At 42.9% G+C, this 23,517-nt stretch overlaps 1 protein-coding gene across 7 annotated transcripts in view; it reads left to right on the top strand.

The window, feature by feature from the left end:
- The window catches only part of ADD2 (adducin 2), a 114,186-nt gene that overhangs the window by 49,907 nt on the left and 40,762 nt on the right, over positions 1–23,517 (top strand). For 3 of the 7 annotated variants that reach the window (XM_033950280.1, XM_033950279.1, XM_033950284.1), the window contains exons 2-5: positions 1,008–1,167; positions 19,325–19,539; positions 20,361–20,499; positions 22,182–22,333. In XM_033950280.1, coding sequence (XP_033806171.1) covers positions 1,140–1,167; positions 19,325–19,539; positions 20,361–20,499; positions 22,182–22,333 — 534 coding nt within the window. In that variant the 5' untranslated portion in view covers positions 1,008–1,139. The other 4 variants (XM_033950282.1, XM_033950281.1, XM_033950283.1 and 1 more) reach the window with 3 other exon arrangements.

Here is a 23,517-nt window from a genome sequence, read left to right as displayed (position 1 = left end):
TCTCCCACGTACTCACCTTTATAGGACCCCCAGGGACCCCAGAAGAAGACTTTTTGTCGAAATGCAGACCGTGTTGGGTCCTGTATCCCTAGCGGACTAGGTCCTTTAAGGCTCTTATGTGGATGATTTATTTTTATGTGGATGGAATTATTTTATGTGGATGATTTCAGTGTACCTTTGGAACTTTGACACTTTCAAATAAAGTCCATTTAGGAACCGTCACTCCACAGAGGTTTTTTTTTTTTTTTTGTTTTCTCTGGATTTTCTTCTTTGTGGATATTTTGGGGTCAATTCCTTTTGTTTTTTGCTTATAACCCACATGGATCCACATTTACAACTCTAAACACCTTGCTAGGCAGAGTTGTTGTGGCCTTTATCTGCCGTTGTTTACCAAGGGCTTCTTTTACAAAGCAAAGCTAGCGGCTGGCACATGGGAAATACTCCAACATCCATTAACGCCCCCCCCCCCTTTTTTTTTTTTTTTTTTTACAAAGCTGCGCTAGCGGCTGCCGCTGAGGAAACTGCCATGAAGCCCATAGTGATGTAAAGTGTTTCAGGGCTTTTGCCATGCAGCTTTGTAAAAGGGGGGGTTAATTCCTTATGGATATCGGAGCGATTACCACAGCAGCAGCCGCTAGCTGGGCTGTGTAAAAGGGGGAGGGGGTTAAATCCATATGGATATTGGAGTGATTACCACAGCAGCAGCCGCTAGCTCAGTTTTGTAAAAAAAGGGGGGGGAGGGTGGCATATTTCCTGTCTCATGGAGTAAAAAGACTTCTATAGTAAAGAATAATCAGTTAATGCTAACACACCTGTAACACTTATAATTACATGAATGAATATTTGTATATTTCAGTAGTATTTGCTGAGCATATCATGTCTAGGTCAGACAAATAGCAGATACCTGAGAGCTCAGAAGACTTTAAGGAACTTGCTGGGTGGTGACTAAGGGCAACTAAAGGCTGCCACATTGCATGGCATGTTTTGAAATGTTGCTCTCTGATTAGCCAGCAGGGACACCATTCTGGAGAGTCCTGATCTTGTGGTTTTGACAGTTGCTAATATCTACGTGCCAGCAGGACTGCAGTCATCAGCTACAGCTTCTACTGTGCCACTATCCAGCTCTGCAGAGCTGCAATATGCTGAACCGGGAAGACGGCCTCCCAGGTATGAAGTACTCGCCACTCGTTCTCTTGTCTGATATGCGATGACTGACAATTTTCAGTGGGGAGGTGGGAAGGGGCTTTGCCCTCAATGGAATAAGAAACTGATGGGAAGTTACCTTGTATAAGGGTGTTATTGTTTCTCCAAATCATTGGTCTTATGACTTTAGTCTAAAATAAGATATGCATACATCAAAAATGCACATAAGATTCATTCTCCATATCTTAGAGAGAATGGTGAGATTGATCCATATCACTTTGAAAACAGTCAACAGTTTAAATGGTCAATATTATGTTTATCAAGAGATGTACCTATCCCAGCTATAGATACAGTGGCCTATTTACTAAGCCGCGCTAAAATGTGACCTGTGCTGCTATTAATACAAGGGTTTCCTGCACACTGAGGACCTGTCTCTTGTTAATCACACTTAGGCGCCTATCACAGAATCATGCCTAACTTAAAACTTAGGCGCCTGCAATGTAGGCCAGGGTTTTAAAGGCCTATATTATAGGCGCCGAAGTTCTTTAGAGAATCACGCCTACATCCTTCTCCACCCTTAAAGAAATGAGAGTGTGGTGCAATGGTTAGAGCTACAGCCTCAGCACCCTGCACTGCTCCTTGTGACCCTTGACAAGTCACTTAATCCTCCACTGCCCCAGGTACATTAGATAGATTGTGAGCCCACCGGGACAGACAGGGAAAATTGCTTGAGTACCTGAATACATTCATATAAACTGTTCTCCCCTGGAAGAACAATATAGAAAATTGAATAAATAAATAGTGTGAAAAATCTCAGACTCTGATAACCAGAGCTGGTATTGTGACATCATAATGCCTCATTCCACCAATGCCTAAGAGACAACCTCATCACTGATGTCACAATGGCTTGATTGTCCTAGACTTGGCTCACTTTTACTACATTTTGATTTCTAGAGTGGTGCAGTGGTTAAAGCTACAGTCTTAGTACCCTGAGGTTGTGGGTTCCAACCCTCACTGCTCATCGTGACCCTGGGCAAGTCACTTAATCCTCCACTGCACCAGGTACATTAGATAGATTGTGAGCCCACCGGGACCGACAGGGAAAATGCTTGAGTACCTGTATGTAAACCACTTTGAATATGGTTGTGTAACTACAAAAAGGCAGTATACAAGTCCCTTAAACACACCTACTTTGGAGTTAGGCACTATTAGGTGCTATGAGATAGGCACTTATCTGTAGTAGAATCACACCTAAGAAGATAGGCGCCTATCGCCCAATTAGTTTTGTGGGATTTTTAATTATGATCATATTAAAGCTCATAATTGAAGCCAATTTGCTTATTAAGTTAGGCGCCTAACTTAGGCACCTATCTTGCACCTATCTTTAGGCGCCTTTTATAGAATTTCCCTCCGAGTGACTTTTAGCTTGGCTATAAATTGGCTGCATGTCCTAATTTACCTATTAATGGCCATGCGCTAATTGTTATATTAGCATATGACCATTACCATGTGAGCCCTTACTGCCACTTATTTTGTAGGCATTAGGGCTCCCACATTAACCCTGCACTAATCAGTCATCACACGACAATTTACCTGCGCTAACCAATTAACACAGGGCACGCCTACTCTCCACCTCCAAACACTCCCCCCTGCTAAAAAATAAAATCTATTTTTTAGCATGTTAGTAGTACACACCAATCCCACAACTACCACAGACACGTCGTGTGGCGATGCCTCTTTAACCTGCAGTAAACACGTTAGTGTTTACCACAGCTTAGTAAAAGGACCCTTTAGTGACAGATTGGCCATTCACAGCAAGGCGATCTGTGTATCAATTCATTGTCTTTGCCACTAATTGTTTCATGCCTCATATCCTTTTTATAGTCTTTATTTTAATCCTTATTTTACCAGACATCTTGCTGGGTGTCCTTATGGCCAGGCCTTACATGCATGCAAAAGCCCCCCTCCTCCACCTTCCCCCAAAAAAGATAATACATACGGGTTACCTCAGTGTGCATGGTTCATTGCATTAACAAAAAGTCTATTCCTTATGTCTAAGGCTGTTGTGGAACATATGATGTTTCATGTGACTTCAGAAGTATCCTTTTATTTAAAACTCTGGCTATTGTAATCTTTTCCCTTCTAAATGCATGGCCATTTCCTCTTTTTCCCAGTGCTAATGTTAGACATGCTAGGGCTCAGGGCAGAAGTTTGCCAAGGGATAGGCACCTTTATTTTTTAGGATCTCTCAGAGATAATGGTTACTGTAGATGGGCAGACTAGATGGGCCATTTGGCCTTTATCTGCCGTCATGTTTCTATGACTCACATCTTAGGCGATAGGCATCTATCTCCCAATTAATTTTCATTTTTTTCAATTATGAGTTTGTTAAAGCTAATAATTGAGGCCAATTTACTAAATAACCCCCCCAACTGTGGCGGTAACACCTCTATCACTCATAGAATTCCTGTGAGTGTTGGAGCTGTTACTGCCATGGCTGGCTGTATAAACCATGCTATAGTTTTGTAAAAGGGGGGAGGGGGTAAGTTAGGTATCTATCTTTAGGCAATTTTTTTTAAGAATTTACCCCAGGTGTCATAAGAACATAAGAATTTTCAGCCTGGGTCAGACCAAAGGTCCATCTAACCCAGTATCATGCTGCCAACAGTAACCAGAAATGGAAGCCCAAGGAAGTAGATTTCATGCTGCTTGCTCCCAGGGATAAGTATCTGTCTAGTCATTCAACTGGGAGGTAAACAACTTTTTCAATAATCTTAGACAAAAAAAGGGAACTCTGAAAACCAGCTCAGTTTATGGCCCTCAAAGATCAGACCTGAGAAAGCTAGAGTTTAGAATGTGTCACTAGTGTGTAGTGGTTGAAATTTCCTGCCTCTGTTTACAGCCTACCTGTACAACTTTCCTAGCTAGTCAATGGAGTAGAAGCTCACAAATTAAATCTGATTTTTTTTGCATGGCTGCACTCTGCCTTTCTAATGATCCACTTTTTTTCTTTTTTCTTTTTTTTAGACCAATAACACACAAACTTCCACAGGAGGTAGGCTAAACTAATAATTTATATAAGCAATTTCATATTCACTGCTCAGGCATTATAGGGATATTCAGACATCCACCTCAGTATTATAACTTATGATGACAGAGATCCTCATTACTCTCAACCTGGCTATTTTTCATATTATTTTGTTTTCTTTTATACTCTTATACTTTTTTCAACTATATGATACATTAGCGATTATGAGAAGTAAGCAGAAATGATAAATTAAGATTCCCCGTCTTGATGAAGTATTTGCGAAACGCGTCGGCAAGGGGATAAGAACATCAACCACAAATTTAAAGCCAAGTCCCACTTTATATCAACTAATGTTGCTGGGAAATATATGTATTATGAAATGATTATTTATTTACTAGTGTTTAAGCCTGTTACATTAATGGTGCTAGAATAGATGTGTAGACTTTTAGCACAATGGGTGCTGAGGCGTTTCTTTCTTTCTTTCTTACTTTATGTTTTTTATCTCTCTCCCTGCCCCCCTTTCTTTCTGTCTCTGTCCCCCTGTGTGTCTCTGTCTCTTCCCTGGCCCTCTGTCTTACTGTCTATCTCCCTGGCAGTCTGTCAGTCTTTCTTTGTTTCTGTATCTTCTCCTTTCCTTTTACCTCCCATGTCCCCTGTCCAGCAGTAGCCTTTCTCCCAATCACACCCCTCCCCCCAAAGAAAACCAAGATAGTTTATTGTTCTCAACCAATTAAAACCCCAAATTAAAGCAAGATCATTTCCTGTCCCCAACAAATCACACCCCTCTCCCCAAATGGAAGCAAGATTGTTCCCTTCCCCCCTTCCCAACAACCCCTCCTTTACCTAAAGTAATGTAAGATCGTTCACTGAGTCCCCAGCACACACACCACCGAAATTAAAGCAAAATATTTCCCTTCCCCAAACAGGCTTATTTGACAAGGGGCTCGGCGCAGGCCATCATGTTGAGACTTGGAAACTGCCTAGCGCAGAACGCAACCGCGCAGACAATGAGTGTAGGTGTCAGTGACAGCAGGTTACCTCGACCACCGAGGTCGCGCCCCCCAGTGAGGCAGCAGGTATGGCGGCGCTGGGGCAGTGCAGAAGAGGAGGAAGATGGGTCTGTGTCTCTCTTCTCTTCCTTTCCTCCTCCTCCCTCTCCTGCTCCCGCAGTCTCCGGAACCCTCATGCAAAGTTTTCGCGAGAGGGAGTGCAACAGCGGGGCCGGGGCGGGTGCCAAGGAGGTGCGGCAGGACTTCTTTTCGGCGTCGGTGAGGAGAGGGATTTTTGTCTGCGCAGGTTCAAGCCTCTGCCGGCTGCCGCCCGGAACACCTTCATCTCGACAGTCCCGCGCAGGAGCAGCGGCTGACCCTCCACCAGGGCCTTCGGGAGAGTCCTCAGCAGCTCAGAACAGTAAACAGGGCTGCGAGTGTGGGGCAGTTATAGGCATGCATGCGCACTCCTTCCGGCCACGGACATACGGAACACGCAGGTAGGAGTGTGCATGCGCCGCTTAGGGTTTTATTATCTAGTCATTAAGCCTGTTACATTAACGGGTGCTAGAATATATGTCTGTTTGTCTCCCTCCCACTGACTCTCTCTCTCTCCCTGGCCCCCTTTCTCTGTCTGTCTTTCTGTCCCTCTCCCTGCCCCCTGCCCCTGTGTCTTTCTTTCTTTCTGTCTCCCTCCCTCCCGCTGTCTGTCTGTCATTTTTTCCCATTTACCTGTGCAGCAGCATTTTCATCCCACTTCCTTGTGAAGCAGCAACAGCATTTCCCTCCTATCCCCCCTTTCCTGTGTAGAAGCATCTGCGGTATTTCCCTTCCCCTCCAGGTCCCTGTGCAGCAGTAGCAGCATTTTCCCCCACCCCTTTCCCTTTTCTTACCGCGATCTGGCCTGCTCCGTTCAGCCCCTCCCCCTTCTTTTACTGCGTTGTCCTGCTCGATCTGACCTGCTCCTGACCCTCCCATCGCCGACAAAACTCCCGGCTCCAGCAGCGTAGACAGCACTTTAAACACGCAGCTTTGCGGCCTTCTACTGCCGATTTCCTCTCCCGCGTCTGTCTCCGATGATATCATCAGAGACGCGGCAGAGGAAATTGGCAGTAGAAGGGCGCGAAGCAGCGTGTTTAAAGTGCTGCCTACGCTGCTAGAGCCGGGAGTGGGTGGAGCAGGGCTGCTCTCCACCACTCAGTTGCTGCCACTGGAATGCAAACAGGGCCGCGAGTGTGGGGCAGTTGTAGGCGCGCATGCGCACTCCTTCCGGCCACGGACATACGGAACACGCAGGTAGGAGTGCGCATGCGCCACTTAGGGTTTTATTATAGAGATTTATTGAGTTGAATAAGAAAATAAGAGAACAAGAGAAAATATAGTTGAAAAAGTATAAGAATAAAAAAGAAAACAAAATAATATGAAAAATAGCCAGGTTGGGAGTAATGAGGATCTCTGCCACTATAAGTTATAATATTGAGGTGGATGTCTGAATATCCCTATAATGCCTGAGCAGTGAATATGAAACTGCTTATATAAATTATTAGTTTAGCCTACCTCCTGTGGAAGTTCGTGTGTTATTGCACTCTGCCCTGCCACTGAGTCATCAGGTTGATCCCTTGCGTTCAAACTGAGCAGAACTCCAAAACTTTGCTACAGTGAACATTGACTCCATATGAAATTAAAATATTCCGAATGAATCTTTTCTCCTATTAGTGCATAATTCCTGTGAGAGTAGCTCCAGTGAATTTCAGCCAGATAGCTTGCTTTGGGATGACTGATTTATTGATCTAAGCTAAGCTATAAATGTATCCATTTTCTTCACTGTCTGTGTTCCCTATAGTCCAAGATGTGGTAAATGTTTGAATTCCACTTTCCTTTAGATTGCACTTTATGCATTAAACTGAAACACCAGCAACAAGATATGTGGTATACATGGGAGTACTTGAAGCTGGGTGGAGGTCCAACTCTCCATGCTTATCTCCTATAGAACAGATGTTACCTTCTATAACTGGTTCAAACCTTCATTATAGCCTTCATGCAGACTTTTAACATGCCACAAAAAAATAGAAAGTATCCTATTTGAATCAGATTAATAAATGTTCACAAAGCAGAAGGGCATTAAGGAACTTCCATTTTGGTTGCCATGTTAGACCACTTGAATGCGCTTAAATCAAGGCTAATGGATACAATGAAAATAAAAAGTAAAGTGATACCATTTTATGGGCCATCTTTATATATTTTTAAAAAAATGTATGGACATTTGCCTTATATTTCTTGGCAAAGTGTAACTGGGTGATAGTAGCATAGCAAAACTCCACAAACAGAATACAATATAATAATGGCTTAAAATATCCAGAAACAGAGATAAGAACAGAGATAAAGCCTTACTGGGTCAGACCAATGGTCCATCAAACCCAGTAGCCCATTCTCACGGTGGCCAATCCAGGTCACTAGTACCTGGCCAAAACCCAAGGAGCAGCAATATTCCATGCTACCGATACTGTAATTGTTAGGAGCCTGCAGAGGATCATAGAACAAAAGTCTACAATCAGAGGAAGACTTTCTATTTTAGGGTGTTAGTTGTATTTACACTTTATTTCTTTCTTTATTTGCATTTAAATTCCGTCCTCCCAGAAGAGCTCAGAACGGGATACAAGATTACATACATAATAAGACATATATAATGTTCAATCACTCCAATCCAGCTGATGATATTATGCCACACCCCCAAATATTTAAATATTTTTTTTCAGTGCTCTTCAACAAATAATGTACAGGCATAAAAAAACCCTACCCAAAAGAGCTTACAGGCTAAATGAGTGTTGGAGTAGAGGTCTGCACGGGAACAGGGATTGTGGGAATCCCGTGGGTCCTGCAGGAATCCCCCCTAACCCATGGGACTCCCACGGGAACCCTTCTCTGGCCCACGGGACTCCCACGGGGATGGAAGGCTTTGGAAGGAGGGTTCATTCATATAATATAATGGACATGTCAGTCTTAGTAAAAGAGGGGGTTTATAAGTTAATTACCTGAACACAAAACAAAAAAAGGGTTCCACCAAAGAGATTCCACAAGGAAAACAGCAGCAAAAACACAAAAGAAACTGTGGAATTGATGATCCTGTCAGAAGTAATTGCTGCTTTTTATGGGGACAGTGAGGATCCTGGCGGGGACGGGTGGGGATGGAGAGGATCCTGGCAGGAATGGGTGGGGACGGAGAGGATCCTGGTGGGGACGGGCGGGGATGGGTGGGATTTCTGTCCCCGTGCAACTCTCTATGTTGGAGACAACAGAAGAAAAACTGACTTTGCTCAATGCCCTAAGGAGTGGTAGTAGAAGAAACAGGACTTAACCCCTGCGTCTCCTGTGCAGAGAGAACTATAGAGATGCCAAATATACTTTTTTGCATAAGGACCACTAAAGAGTTAATCATGCCCTGCTCATGGGCCACATTAGAACTGATTGCTGGGTTGGGACCAGTGTGGTTTGGACTTTGGAGGGGTCTCCCCCTTCTGAACTGTATCAACCCCCCATTAAAAGCATGAGTTTCCTTGGTACCAGGCTCAAATAAGAGTTCCTTTGGTGTTTGTTACTCTGCTGCTGATTCTGCAACTTGCTTGATTCTGCTGTTCCTATGCAAACAACATACGATTCCTTATAGATGGGTTAAGTACCCCAGTTCGCAAGTTACTTTCAGAAGACATCAATCAATTTCTTCTCTCCTCCCCCTTGTCTCTCTGGGCAACACACCCTCTCCTCAATCTTAACTTCTGCAAGCAAGTTGAGAAGATGTCTTTTCATCTGCTCTGCACTAGATTTTTTATTTTGTGGATTTAATCTGATATTTTTTTCGAGGCTTCCCTTTGCAAAAAGGTTCCTAGTAGTCCTGGGACAGCTCTGCCTGGGAGAAAGGTCAGATGTTGGGGTCTTTAGCCAGGAGGGCCACACTTTTAAAAAGAGCACTTGCCTGGCTGACCTGCGTTAACACTTGGGAAATTGGGGCTAGGTTCCCTGGGAGTGGTACTTACTCCTGCGGAATCAGGCGCTTGAGTACAGGTTGATTGGCCAGGAGGCTTGGCGGAAGTTGGCTGCATCCCTCCCCCCTTAAGAATTGTGTAGGAGCATAAGGGGTTGAGGGTTTCAGGTTTTTAGAACCTGAATAAAAGGCAACCCAAAGAAACAAACCACTGGAGTTACTCTTGCTTGCCTGAGACAGAAATCCCTTCTTCATTTCCAGCTGCAGTGAGAAGCTGATGTAGGCACAGCACATGGCAGATCTGTGAGTATAGCTCATTACTGTCTATGGGAAAATTGGGGTGGGTCTGAATCCAGCAAAATCAAGGGTTTCTCAGGGTGTCCCAAAGATTCCCTACTTCTAAAATCCTATTTTCAGTAATTTTGAATTCTTGGTTATGCTCCCAGGGTCTATTTTTTGGTGCTTAAACACTGCCATGGTAGCCATCTTGGATTTCCTGATTTAATTTCAAAAGCATCCTTCTGCCCCAAATTGCCTCGATTTTTGGTAAAAATCAATTATTATGGATCCCTCAGGTGTTTAGACCCCATATCATACCAAATTTGTGCTGGATGGTCAGATGAGGAGCATTGTTGTACCATGAGCCACAAGATACACAAGGGGGGGGGGGAGTCATGGACTTAGCCCCCTCTGGTCACATCACAGGTTAGGAGGTGCAGAAAGCTTTAGATCTGAGTTGTAAAGCTTCTTAAATGTGACTTGGCATCACCAGCAAATGCCTCTGACCCTGAGAGGAGACAGTGGTACACTGTTAGAGGTCCTCAGAGGTACCAAGTCAGGACTTTGACCCTGATTTTGTGACTTTGATGTATGCAGTTTACCAGAAGTATAAAAGATTGTTTGCGTGTCAGCCGGTTAGCTCTCAGAGAAGTTTACCTCCACAAAATGAGGCCTCATTCAGTCGGTAGAGCTGCAGAACGATAGGCCCAGTCAGAAAAGGATTGCGACAATCTGGGGTCAGATGCAATTTTGCTGCTTTCCCGCCATGTGACCTCCTTGGAGGATTCTAGTCCAATGTTGCGCAGGCTTTTTAAGCCAACAGATATAACTGAGGTTATTACAGTTTCTCTGTGGGAGTTGGATTTAGAGACCCCACAGGTTTCTGCTGCCCAGCTCTCGCTATTACGTAGTACCAAGTCACAATCCACATGCTTCCCTTCACACTCAGAGATTACCAGAATGATAATGGAGCATTGGGAGATGCCTGAGGTTCCTCTGACAGGGACCAGGGCAGTGATGAAATTGTATCCCATGGCTTCTGTTTTCCAGCAATTATTTATTCCGCCTAATATGGATTCTCTGGTGGCTCAAGTTGCTAAAATAATTTCTCTACCTAGTGAAGTTGGAGTAGTCCTGAAGGATTCTCAGAATCGCAGGGTATACATAGTAGAAAATGACACGGTTACTGTTACCCGCAGCTAGTTTTGGTGTTTCATGTCATCCAGAATGTGCGGCTTCCAGCTTGTCAGCCCACAGGCGAGAGAAAACAGGACAAAGTATTGAAGTGGCTGGATGTCAGGAGAGTTCTTCTCTGTTATCTTGAGGTGACAAATGAGTTCTGTCTATCAGATCACTTATTTGTTTTGACCAGTGCTAGCCATCAGGATTAGGTTCTTACCTCGATAATCGTCTTTCTTGAAGAACAGCATATGATTCCTCATGCCCCACCCTGTCAGATGTCTGTTATGTCTGCAGAGGCTTGTAGTCTTGGAAGAGTATCCAGCAGCTTGGCTTGTGGCAGCCAAGGAAGAGAAGCAGAGCCTTTGAAGAGGCAGTATATTAGTAACAAAATCTATATCAGCACATTTTGCCTTGCTAAGAGCTGTACAAGTGTTAGTGCTGGTTGCACACGGGTAGGTGGGTTATTTGTCTCACCACCATTCTTTGTTGCTTTGTTGGGTGGTTGTTTGTTTATTCTCATTTAGTATTGCAGAGCAGATCAAACTTATCCGGATCAGGGAGATCCCCAAGCCCCCCCCCCTTGTTTTCATTTCCTCTCCTATGTGTTATCACTTGCTTTGGTACAGACTGAGGAAAGAGGGTGCTGCCTAGAGAGACAAGGGGGTGGAGAGAAGAAAATGATTGTATGCTGTTCTACAGGAAAGAGGATTATTGAGGTAAGAACCTAATTCTTCCTTACTTGTTAATAATCTTTCTTGAACTATCCCCTGAGGTAGGCATTGTACCAAAATATGACCATATCATTTTTCATTTTTCATATTTTATTTTTCTTTACTGCTTTTATCAAGTTCTCTGAATCAAGTTGCTCTGAGTAGTTTAGTGTCCTGCCACCATTTATTTTTGACACTACTTTTTCCATTGTTTGATTAGTTTTAAAGTTGAAGACATGTGGTCATGTAGGATAGTGTTTCTCAACTCAATCTTTGAGTACCCCCTAGCCAGTCAGGTTTTTAGGATATCCATAATGAATATGTATGAAATAAATTTGCATATAATGGAGGCATATGCAAATAAAATTTATGCATATTCATTGTGAATATCCTGAAAACCTGACTAGCAAGGGGGTACTCCAGGACCCTGAGTTATGTTATACATTAACTATTACTTATTTAATTTTAACCCAATGTTTCTTATTTATGTAATTTGTTTTTAGGATTTAAGTTAACAAAATCTGTGTATGTTTTGTTTCATATGTTGGTTGTGATTATTTGATTTTATTGCTGTATTATTTCTGTTGGGGTTTTTTGTACCTCATTTTGAGATATATTTATCTAAAATAAGTTATTAAATGTGATCATAAATTAAATTAAACTGGTCTCGTATATAAATTAGCTTTGTTGTTAGACCATATGTATGTGAATACATCTGATGAATATTCATTGTAGCCACACTTCCTCCCTATTATCCATCTGTCTCTAAATTGTAGGCTCTGGTTCTCTTTCTGTTAGACTTTTTTCTTGGAGGTCTCACGGTTTTGGCTCTTGGTTTGTGATAACAGTTCATGGTTTGCAGTAGTTTTGTCTATATTTAAAAGCTAGACTTGCTAGCCAGCCTCCAAAGGGCTAAGAGCAGCAGGCACTCCTGGATTCAAGGTATCCAGGCAACGGTGTGCACAATTCTGAGACTGGAGCAAAAGGACTTGGAAAGATCTCTTGCTTCTACCAAGGACCAGTGCTGGGAGGATTCAGAAAACCCTGAAAGCATTGAATGCATATGTGAGGGTTTTTAAAATTATTATTGCTAAAGAGCTAAGGAGCGGAGAACTCGGGAACTCACAGCAGCCATTTTTTATGACGGCTCTGCATGGGGCAGGAGTGTAGAAAGATCGCTCCTGCCCCACGTCACCGCTAGACCACCAGGTAAGGTTCGTACATGGCCAGGCGGTCAGCATGCAGCACGATGTGGCAAGTGGCATTGCGGACCTCCACCTGCATGTTCAGCTCGCCGCAGAAGCTGATATTGCCCAGGAAGGGGATGACCAGCAGGTTATAGTTCAGGGGCTAGAGGTGCGGGGGGCAATCAGAGCTGCGTCTGCAGTCTGCAGGGTCTCCTCCACCATCCAGGCTTGCTTTGGGCTTAAAGTGCAGAGCCATGGCAGAAGGGTGCAGGTCTGGGGTGAGGAACAGGGCACCTTCTCCTCTGGATCCTCCTGTAACTTTGATCGCTTCCCAAGCTCTCCGGCTGTTTGTCCGTTCAGGAAGATCGCTCCCGGTAAGATCTGGGGAGGTCGGGGACAGAGCGATTCACTAGGGGGGGTCCCGGGCCAAAAAAACTAGAGAATGACACGGTGACAAAATTCATCACCGTTCCTGTCCCCGCGGATAACCGTGGGAAATAATCCAATGTCATTTTTTAGTGTCTATTTCAACCTCAGCCCTTCTGTACCAGCATTCTTCAAAGCAAAGCTTGAGGGTCAGTGGTTGTGGCCATTCATATTCTGATTCTTCCCTCGCTCCTTAAAGAATGATATGAAGATGGTTTCCCACGGTTATCCACGGGAACGGGAACGGTGATGAATTTTGTCACCGTGTCATTCTCTAAAAAAACCCATGAATAACCAAATCCGCAGATACTGAAACTGTGAATACGGAGAGAGGAGTGTATAAAGGATGGTATTTCTCCATTGCACATCCTGAGAAACTGATTCACTATCACTTAGTGAATCAGGTTCTAAATCTCCCATTGTAAGCAACTGCAGGTACCCTTATACAGATTTAAACTTGGGTACATTTAATAAACTGGAATGGGAGATATTTAGTAAATTATATAATAAATATGTAAAGTCATTCTGTCCCATGGATTCTTGTTCCCCAGCTATTATGAAAGTTGCTTCTTTGGATTTTCATTCAAATCTTTTTGATTGGCTGACTTAGATGTTGGAAATGAGTGCTTTCCCAATAACTCAAGGACATATCCTAATTACCCCTATACCTAAAAATTCTAAGGAATCAACCTCAATAGTTACTAACTATAGACCTATCGCATCTATCCTTTTCTTTGTAAAATTAATGGAGGGTTTGGTCTATTCACAATTGCTCAACTATCTTGAGCAGTTTGCACTGTTGCACGATTCTCAATCAGGTTTTAGACTGAAACAGTCTTGGCTTCTATTTTGGATAATTTGCATGATTTGTACAGCAAAGACACATGTGCACTAATAATGTAATTTGACATGAACAGTACATTTGATCTCGTAGATCAGCGGTCTCAAACACGGCCCCCCAGGGACTATTTTGTGGCCCGCGATCTGTCCTCTCCACTTCACAAGTTTTCCAATTGTGGAGAGGACAATCGCGTACAGACCGCGACTGCTGTAATTGGACTTGCAGAAGTCTCTCTGGAGGCAATGTCGGCAAATGGCTCGCAGATCGCCTAAAGCAGGGGTCCCCAATCTGCTTCCCTTCCCGTCTCACTGCCCTCCCCCAAGCCACTGCAATCGGGGAACAGGCCAGCGCCGAAGTCTTAGCTCTCCCTGCTTATCTTCCCCAGCCGGAGCCGACCAATTCTCGCCACCCGACGTCAATTCTAACGTCGGTGAGGAAGTTCCGGGCCAGCCAATCGCTGCCTGGCTGGACCGGAACTTGCTCTCCGATGTTAGAATTGACGTCGGGTGGCGAGAATTGGTTGGCCCCGCACTGGGGAAGATAAGCAGGGAGAGCTAAGACCTCGGCACTGGCCTGTTCCCTGATTGCTGTGGTGGCAGCCTGTTCCCCAATGGTGGTGGCTTGGGGCAGGTCAGGGAGAAATAAAGAAAGGAAGGGGGGGACAGGGAGACAGAAAGAAAGAAGGAAGACGGGACACAGACAGAAAGGGGCATGGAGAGAGAAAGAAAGGGCGGGCATGGAGAAAGAAAAAAAGAAAGAAAGGGGGCACAGAGAGAGAAAGACAAACATAGAGAAAGAAAGGGGGCATGAAGAGAGAGAGAAAGAAAGAAGGGGGCAGGGTGAAAGAAATAAAAAGTTGGGGGAGGGAAGGAGACAGATGCCAGACCAGGGGAAAGGAAGGAAGGAAGGAGGGAGGGAGAGAAAGGAAAGAAAGAGATGTCAGACCATGGAAATAGGGACGGAAGAAGAGAGAGATAGAAGGGAAAGTAAGACATGGAAACGAAGATTTTGAAAAGAAAGCAGAAAAATTTAATATTAAGTTAATGCCAAAGATGGATGCAAGGCAGAAAGTGAAGACGGAAAGAAAAACATTCAAAGGACAAGAAGGCCCTGGAAACATAGTTAAAAGCACAGAAAAATAAAGTCACCAGCCAACAAAGGTAGGGAAAATGATTTTATTTTCAATATAGTGATTGAAATGTGTCAGTTTTGAGAAAGGAAAGATATTAAACTTTAAATGTGAGGGCTGCAGAAAAAATAGGGTACTTGGAGGGCCTCAGAAAAAATAGTTAATGACAATTTTACATAAGGTAAAACTCTTTATAGTTTATAAATCTTTCCTTTAACTGTTAAAGGAAAGATTTATAAATTATAAAGAGTTTTACCTCATGCAAAGTTGTCATTTCTTTAATAAGACATTAACTATTTTTTTTCTGCGGCCCTCAAAGTACCTACAAATCCAAAATGTGGCCCCACTAAGGGTTTGAGTTTGAGACCACTGTCGTAGATCATATAATGCTATTAGAATGTCTGGTATTCAAGACAAAGTCTTGGATTGGTTTCGAGGTCTCTTATCTTCACGTACCTATCAGGTGCATTTTGATAGTGATTATTCAAGTAGCTGGAGTAATCCGTGTGGTGTTCCCCAGGGTTCTCCTCTTTCTCCCCTAATTTTTAACATATATTTATCCTCTCTGGGTACTAAACTATCTCATATAGGGATCAAGTTGTTTAGTTATGCTGATGACATAACTGTTCTGATCCCTATTCCAGTTTTGCATATCAGGCATGTAATAACTGATGTTCTTTCGATTATTGAACAGTGGATGGCTGAATTTAAATTAAAACTCAGTTCGGATAAGACAAAATCTTTTTATGCATCCCCTTGTCACAACAGTTCTGAATCATCATTGACATTGAATGATGTGACCTATTCAGTTCACTCTACTATTAAGATTCTAGGAGTAATTTTGGATCAAATCCTGACCATGAAGAATCAAGTTGATGCCCTGGTATGAAAAGCTTTCCACACTTTATAGAGACTACGTACTATATAAGCATTTTTCAACATTTTATCTTTCAGATTACTGGTACAATATCTGATCTTAAGTCAACTGGATTATTGTAATATTGTTTACTTGGCAGGTACTCAAAAACATTTCCACAGATTGCGTATTATTCAAAATGTAGCAGTACGATTGATCTTTAATTTGAAAAAGTACGACCATGTCTCTCCCTTTTTGCATGAACTGCATTGGTTGCCAGTAGAAGCACATGTGAAATTCAAGTTTAGCTGTATATGTTTTAAGGTATTATCTGGTCTTACACCTGGTTATTTAGTGGATGCTTTTACATTTGTTAATGCAAAACATTCTAGATGCTTAGATATACTTTTTTCCTTTCCATCTGTCAAATATCGAAAAAAGAGTGAGGAAGGGATACAGAGTCAAACCATTGTGAGGACAATCAATTTATTAAAACATCATATATTCATATCATATATATGTCATTTACATAAAAAAATGACAGGCATAAAATTATAGCAGACATAAAAATATAAATGTATAAACTGGACCCCAACATGGTCTCTGTTTAGGCTAGGGGAGCCTTCCTCAGGGGTGTGTAAAATAGAAGCCCAGTAGATGGCGCTTTTTCAGCGGTGATACTCTGTATTTTGCAGTGTTCTTTTCAGCATCGGCACAGCATTCTTTTTGGCATCGTGTCAGATAGCAGACTTTAGCAATCCTTTTTGATTAGTAGCAATCTGGCACCAGCTCCTTTTTCGTTGTCATATTTTGCACGTTGGGTTGTGGTTTTTCCTTTGTATTGTGTGATTTTACAAATATCATTATCGTCTTCTGTCTTATCAGGCAGCATCCTGGGACAAGGATAAGAATTCTTTATTGATGACCGCTAATATGTATCAGCAGTTTAGGAAACATTTTAAAACATATCTGTTCATTAAATTTTTAGGTAATTAATTCTTATTTTGATTATTATTTCTTCGTTTGTGAACCGCATGGAATGTTACGGTTATGCGGTATAGAAGTAAGCTTTTATGTTATATTATGTTACTAGGAAAGCAAGTGCATGATGCTCCTGCAATATATGGACCTGCATAGTAAGTCTAGCATCCAACAATACCCCCAAGATTCTCATATTTGGCAAAATTGGAAATTTCACATCACTTACTTGCACTTCTTTTACATTCAGGAGTACATCATCATTCCCTAAAAATATCACTTCAGTCTTTTGCAAATTCAAATTTAACTGATTATCCCTCATCCAGTTTTGTATCTTTTCTATACATGTGGTCAATTTGTTTTTAACATAATCAAGTGTATATCATTCACATAAATGCAGTAATGAACCCCCAATTCTTTGAACACACATCCTATTGAAACAATATAGATGTTAAACAATAGTGCCGATAAGGCAAATCCCTATGGGATTCCTTTTTTCATCGTCACCATTGATGACATATCCTTCCCACATTTTATTACAAAATTCCGATTCATCAAAAAAAAAAAGAGAAGGGCGGGACCGCCGGAAGAGGAAGCAGCGCACGCAGGGCTCAGAGAAGGGGCAGGACTGCCGGCAGAGGAAGCAGCTGTGCTCACTGGCATCCGGAAACAACGGTAGGCAGCTTCTCCATGTGGGAGGGGGAGGGGGGAGGCTGTGGGGGTACGAGCGGTCCTTCGGGTGGGGGTGCGAGCGGTCCTTCGGGGTGGGGGTGCGAGCGGGTCCTTCGGGTTGGGGGTGCGAGCAGTCCTTCGGGGTGATGAATCGGACGTCGGGGGGGAACTATGTAAAAAAAAATTTGTATAACGCGCATGGTTATGCACGGTTTGTAAAATTGTGTATAACGCATGCGTTATATGCATGAAAATACGGTAGTCCTTTATCTATTCCTCTATGCAACACATCCAAGATAGACATCATCAGTGTCTCAACACCATGACCTCTCCTAAATCCATATTGATGTTTATCTAACCAGTCTGTTTCTTTACAAATTGCTTTAGTTCTTCCAGTACCACACACTAAAATTTTTGCAACAACAGGAAGTACAGAAATTGGTCTATAATTATTTAAATTCTCTTTGTCTAGATTCTGTAGATTTATTGCTGATCAAGTAATAAACAATACTACTCGTATGCTAGAAGTGAAGGGAAAGCCACAGATCAATTGTGCTTTGGAGGGGATATTTGGAAGGAACCTAATGGTTTCTAGTTGCTGTCATATTCTATGACAGCGATAGGCGCAAGCTTGGAAGGGACTGTATTAATAACCTGTCCTTCTCTATCTAGAACAGAAGCAAGGAAAGAGGCAATAGGGGAAAAACAAAGGGCAATGAAAAGTCAGGATCTGGGAATGGTCGATATGGTTTGGTTAGATTATTTGACAAATTTCTTGAATAGTATAGTTTTCAATTCTTTCCTGAATGTTTTGTAGTTGGGCGTAGTGGTCAGCAGATTTGAGAGGTGGTGGTCTATTTTTGCTGCTCTGGTGGCTAGTAGACCATCATATATTTTTTTGCTGGTAGACCATCATATATTTTTTTGCTGGTAGACCATCATATATTTTTTTGCTTTGCATGCCTTTGATTGGGGGAGGGGGGGGGTACAGTGTGCTTGAGTTCTCCTTGGTCTGTTATTCAGATGGCTTGGTCCATTTCCATTTAGGGCTTTGAATAGGGTGCAGTAGAATTTGTGTTGTATGCGTGCTTGTACTGAGCTTGTGCAAAGAATTTAAGACTCTATATACTTTATATCTTGCTATTTCTAGTTCAGTCAGAACTAGGGCTATGGTCTGTCACCACAAACCTTAATTTGTAATACTCTGGGATTTTCCCCCTATCTTGTTTTTCTAGACCCCTCCCCACCTCCACCAAGCAATGTACATAGTCCAGTCACTGAGAGTCATGTCACAAAGCGCCTCTGGAACCCTACAATACAATATCCACAGCGGAGTGCTGTGAACACTATCTCCACAGCATCTCTACAGCCAGGCCTGACTTTACATATCAGCTGTATCTAAAAGGTCAAGAGTATGTTACTGGTGGGGAAAAATCTCCAAGTGGCACCAAGTATAAATCAGTAGGAAACAGAGCTGATAAATACACTGAGGTGTGAAATGCAAATACATTGCAAAATAAAAGGCAGAGAGAAATTATACAGAAAAGCTGGTCTCCATTTACAGAGCACACACTGTAATTTGGATAGAAGATTTGGCTGCTCTCCATTGAGAAGGATGGAAATTGCAGATGGATCTGCCACCCACTGAAAATGTGAATGTAATAAGATTAACCTCTGCTGCAAGAGGGTATGCTTTATTACTAACTTTAACAGAATTTAGTATAGCAATATTTAAAAATTAATAAATATAAAAGGGATATGAATCTTTGCATATTAGCTAAGGCAATAAGAAAAAGAGAAAGATTTGACAGATCTTGTGGGTCCTGTAGCCAGAGGCAGAACCTGACTTGGGGAAGAGGTCTTGGGGGCAGGGCTGGAGGTTACCCATAGAGACCTGACTTTGGGTATGTTGGTTCTATCTGCAGGCATACGAGAAGAGGAAGAGAGACTTGGGAAGATGAGCAGTGAAACGACGCCAGATGCCATGTCTTCTCCACCTCCACTTGGGCAGAGCTTCATCAGCCGGTTCCCAGAGGATGATCCGGAATATCTGCGGATCAGGAACATGGCAGCTGACCTCAGGCAGGACTTCAATGTGATGGAGCAAAAGAAACGAGTGACTATGATCCTGCAGAGCCCGGTGAATGGACAAGTTTAGACAAATAACCTGTGAGGGGAGGGAGTAGACAGTGGGGAATTCTTAGTTTTAAGGTGGGCCATTCTTAGTTTTAAGTGGGGAATTCTTAGTTTTAAGGTATGCTCAAGAGGAAAAGCTTGACTGTGCCTTTTAGCCTAGATCTGAACACTGCCAGAAATGGAACTTGACATACTGACTCAGGAAGTCTGTTCCAGGCATATGGTGCAGCAAGATAGAAGGGATGGAGTCTGGAGTTGGCAGTAGAGGAGAAGGGTACAGATAAGAGAGACTTACCTGATGAATGGAGTTCCCAGGAAGGAGAGATACTGAGGAGTCGCAGAGTGAATGCACTAGTAAGTCAAAAAGAGCAGTTTGAACTGTATGCGGGAATGGATAGGAAACCAATGAAGTGACTTAAGGAGAGGGGTAATGTGAGCATAGCAACCTGGAGGAATATAAGTCATGTAGCAGAATTCTGAAATATATTACCATTAGTTTTAACAAATATACATCCCACTATGGGCTCCTTTTAAAAAACTGAAGTGATGCTGCCATAGTAAATGCACTGAAGCCCTTAGGAATTGAATAGGTTTGGTGCATATACCGCGACTTTGTAAAAGGGACCTTATATCACGTTAGAAAAGTTTGAAAGCTGTCATTGTCATTTTTGTGCTTGTTAAGTGCCCAGTCCTCCCACAGATAGGTGCTTTATAGTCATCCAGGGTTCACATGAAAGATGTTGGGATCCTGATTTTCATAGGAGTGGGAACTTCATGTTTATCAAGCACTCACATGAAAGCTGTCTTAACTGTGTGATTGTGTAGTCTTTCAGAGATGAACTGGAGTGCCTTATCCAGGAGCAAATGAAGAAAGGAAACAACTCATCCAACATTTGGGCCCTACGGCAGATAGCAGACTTCATGGCCAGCACGGCTCCCTCTGTCTTCCCTACATCTCCCATGAGTAGGTCTAAAGACACTACTATAATCTGACTGTATACCACTTCAATAGATTTCAGGCTTGCAAGTGGTGTATAAGAATTTAAAGTGGTAAGAAATCTGATCTTTTCTCAAATATCTGAAAACTCAATGTATTCTGAGTACTACTATGCCAGTACCTGATGCAACTAATAGAGAGTAGGATTTTGTATAGTGGGTAAGAAAAAAGACTGGCATATTGGGTTAGTTCTAGCTCTAAAGGGAAAGTGCCTTCTAACACTGTGCCAGGAAAAATAGACAGTATTAGCTGAGAGTGAAGAGTGCCTTCTAACACTATGCTGGAGCATTGGATCATTACAGCACAGGAATTTGGGCTCTGTGTGGTCCTACCAGAAAATATAACAGCTCTTCTAGACAAAGTCCTGGTAGCAAACCTCAAGAGCTGGCGAGAGCAAATGTGGGGATTGGGGAGGAGAAGGTGGGCTGAGAAAGAGGGTGAGAGGGTATGAATTAGTGGTTTAGTCAAAAGGCAATTTTTGGGTGGGCCAAAGGGAAAAATAGATGGCACAATGTATTTCCTCTCCACTCAGAAATTAAATACCTTAGCTGGTGGAGATCTCTGAGCCCTGCTGGCTGAAGACATCTGTAGCTTGCAATAACCCCAGTCAGACAATCATGGCAGCACTCTCAGCTGCCAGCACTAACAATCCATGCATGCTCAGTTCTCATGCATCAACTGAGCATATGTGAGAAATGAGCATGTACAGGATATCAACATCAATGGCTCAAAGCCCTGCTGCTGACTGCAACAGTTTTCTGATGGGGGTTATGGCAGGCTGTGGATGTCTTCAACTGGTGGATCTTGGTGATCCTCACCAGCTACATCAGGGGTGTCCAACCTTTTGGCTTCACTGGGCCGCATAGGCCGAAAAAAAAGTTTCTGGGGCCGCACAAACTTTCAAACGCTGCATCAAGACACAGGAGGGAGCCGGCAAGATGGTAAATACCCGGGGGCAGCAGAGGAAAACACTGCATCACCCTCGACCGGGGCCGCACAAAATACTTCACAGGGCCGCAGGTTGGACACCCCTGAGCTACATCAATGGTGTGCTTCTGTTGGGAGTGCTTGAGCCAGAAGTGGATGGACCCAGGCCCACTCATGGCTATACCCTTGTACAAACATCATTTTAGTTATACAAGTTGCTTTGAAGCTAAGACACTAGGCTGTCTATATCATCCGATAGGACTATCCTCTAAACTGAGGATAGTCATTGGAAGGTGTCATAGGAGGTCTCCCTTCACCAGGGTACTAGCTGCTTTGTCCTGTGATATATTTTTTGCTAAAGTGGCCCCCACTTTAAAAATAATGATATTCACTGCACTAAGCCAACTCCTGCAGAATCATTGGAGTGGAGGATTGGCCTAATGGTTAGAACCCCTGCTTCAGCACCCTGAGGTTCAATTGCTGTACTGCTCCTTTTGACCCTGGGCAAGTCACTTAACACTCCATTGCCCCAGATATCGTAGTTAGATTATGAGCCCACCAGAACAGATAGGGAGAAATACTTAGAGAACCTGAATGTAAACCACTTCAACTACAAGAGGTACATAAGAAATATGCAAAGACATTATTTCATTGTCCTACTATGTACATTCTATCATCTGACATCCCAGCATGATCCAAAATTGTCCTCACTTTCTTCTAAGGTCTCTCAATGGTGACTCCTATCAATGATATGCATAGCTCTGACTCTGCAACCCTAGTGAAAGGGGAACGCCTGATGCGTTGCAAAGTGACCAGCATTTATCGACTACTGGATCTCTATGGCTGGGCACAGATCAGTAACACCTATATCACGGTGAGAAGTTCTCTAATGACCAAAATACACTATGGAACTATCTAATCAAAAACTGCACTAGGTGTGTGCAAGAAGCTAGAAATTTCCATTTCAGCATTCCACCAAGAAGATATCTTAGTGTTCATCTTTGGGAGTCATTATTGATAATACTGTACATTATAATTTCATCAACATATTTCAGCTGTTGTAAGGAAATGTTTTTCATTTACGGCAACTTACATCTATTAAGCATTTGATGACAACAGGTGCGTTATGTATCCTTATTCACACTTTTGTGATAACTAATTTGGATTATTGCAATTTCATTTTATAGTGTGTGGGGGATAAAGAGGTTTGTAGACTTCAATTAGTGCAGAATGCTGCAGTAAAGTTGTTATTAGGTGGTAGAAAGTTTGATCATGTGACTCTTCTTTTTTGGAGGAACATTGGTTGCCAATTAAATTTAGGATTAAATATAAGAATTGATTTTGGTATTCCAAGCCCTGTTTGGGCACTCTTCCATCATGTCATATTCTGCCCTATGTACTGCCTAGAACTTTGTAGTGATTGCAACATTCATTATTGTTGGTTCCTTCTGTACGTTGAGTTTCTACAGCTACTTTTTGAAGTACACTTTGGTCAGTGTTGGATCCTACATGTTGGAATCATTTACCTGTGGGATTATGATCTATTCCAACATTAGCATTGTTTAAACAACAGCTTAAAGCTCATTTATTTTGTGAGGCTTTGTCTGGCCTAAAAGTGTTTGGCAATGTAGGAATAGTTGATCTAGAACAGTGTTCTTCAACCACCGGTCCATGGACCAGTGCCGGTCCACAGAAATTTCCTGCCAGTCCACAGGGCCAGCACGTGCATCAGGCCCAAAACAGTGTTCTTCAACCGCCGGTCCACGGTGCGATCGATGCAGCGTTATCTTCGAGCCAGCTCCCTCTTCCTAACTGATTCAGTGCACAAAGCCACGGGCAGTGGCTCCTACAGGCATCCTGCGCCTGAATTGGACGCTTTCTCTCTGACGTTGCAACGTCAGAGGGAAGGCTTCCAGATGAGGCACGGGACGTGCAAGGTGCAATTAGTACTATTATGGGGGTGAGGTCTGGGGTGGAGATTGTGTAGAGATGGGCGGGGTCTGGCCCATGACTTAGCCCAGTGTTCTTCAACCGCCTCCACGGACCGATGCCGGTCCA

The sequence above is a fragment of the Geotrypetes seraphini genome, chromosome 6, assembly GCF_902459505.1.
Source record: "Geotrypetes seraphini chromosome 6, aGeoSer1.1, whole genome shotgun sequence".
Classification (NCBI taxonomy): Eukaryota; Metazoa; Chordata; class Amphibia; order Gymnophiona; family Dermophiidae; genus Geotrypetes; species Geotrypetes seraphini.
This window is presented reverse-complemented; position numbering and strand designations above follow the sequence as displayed.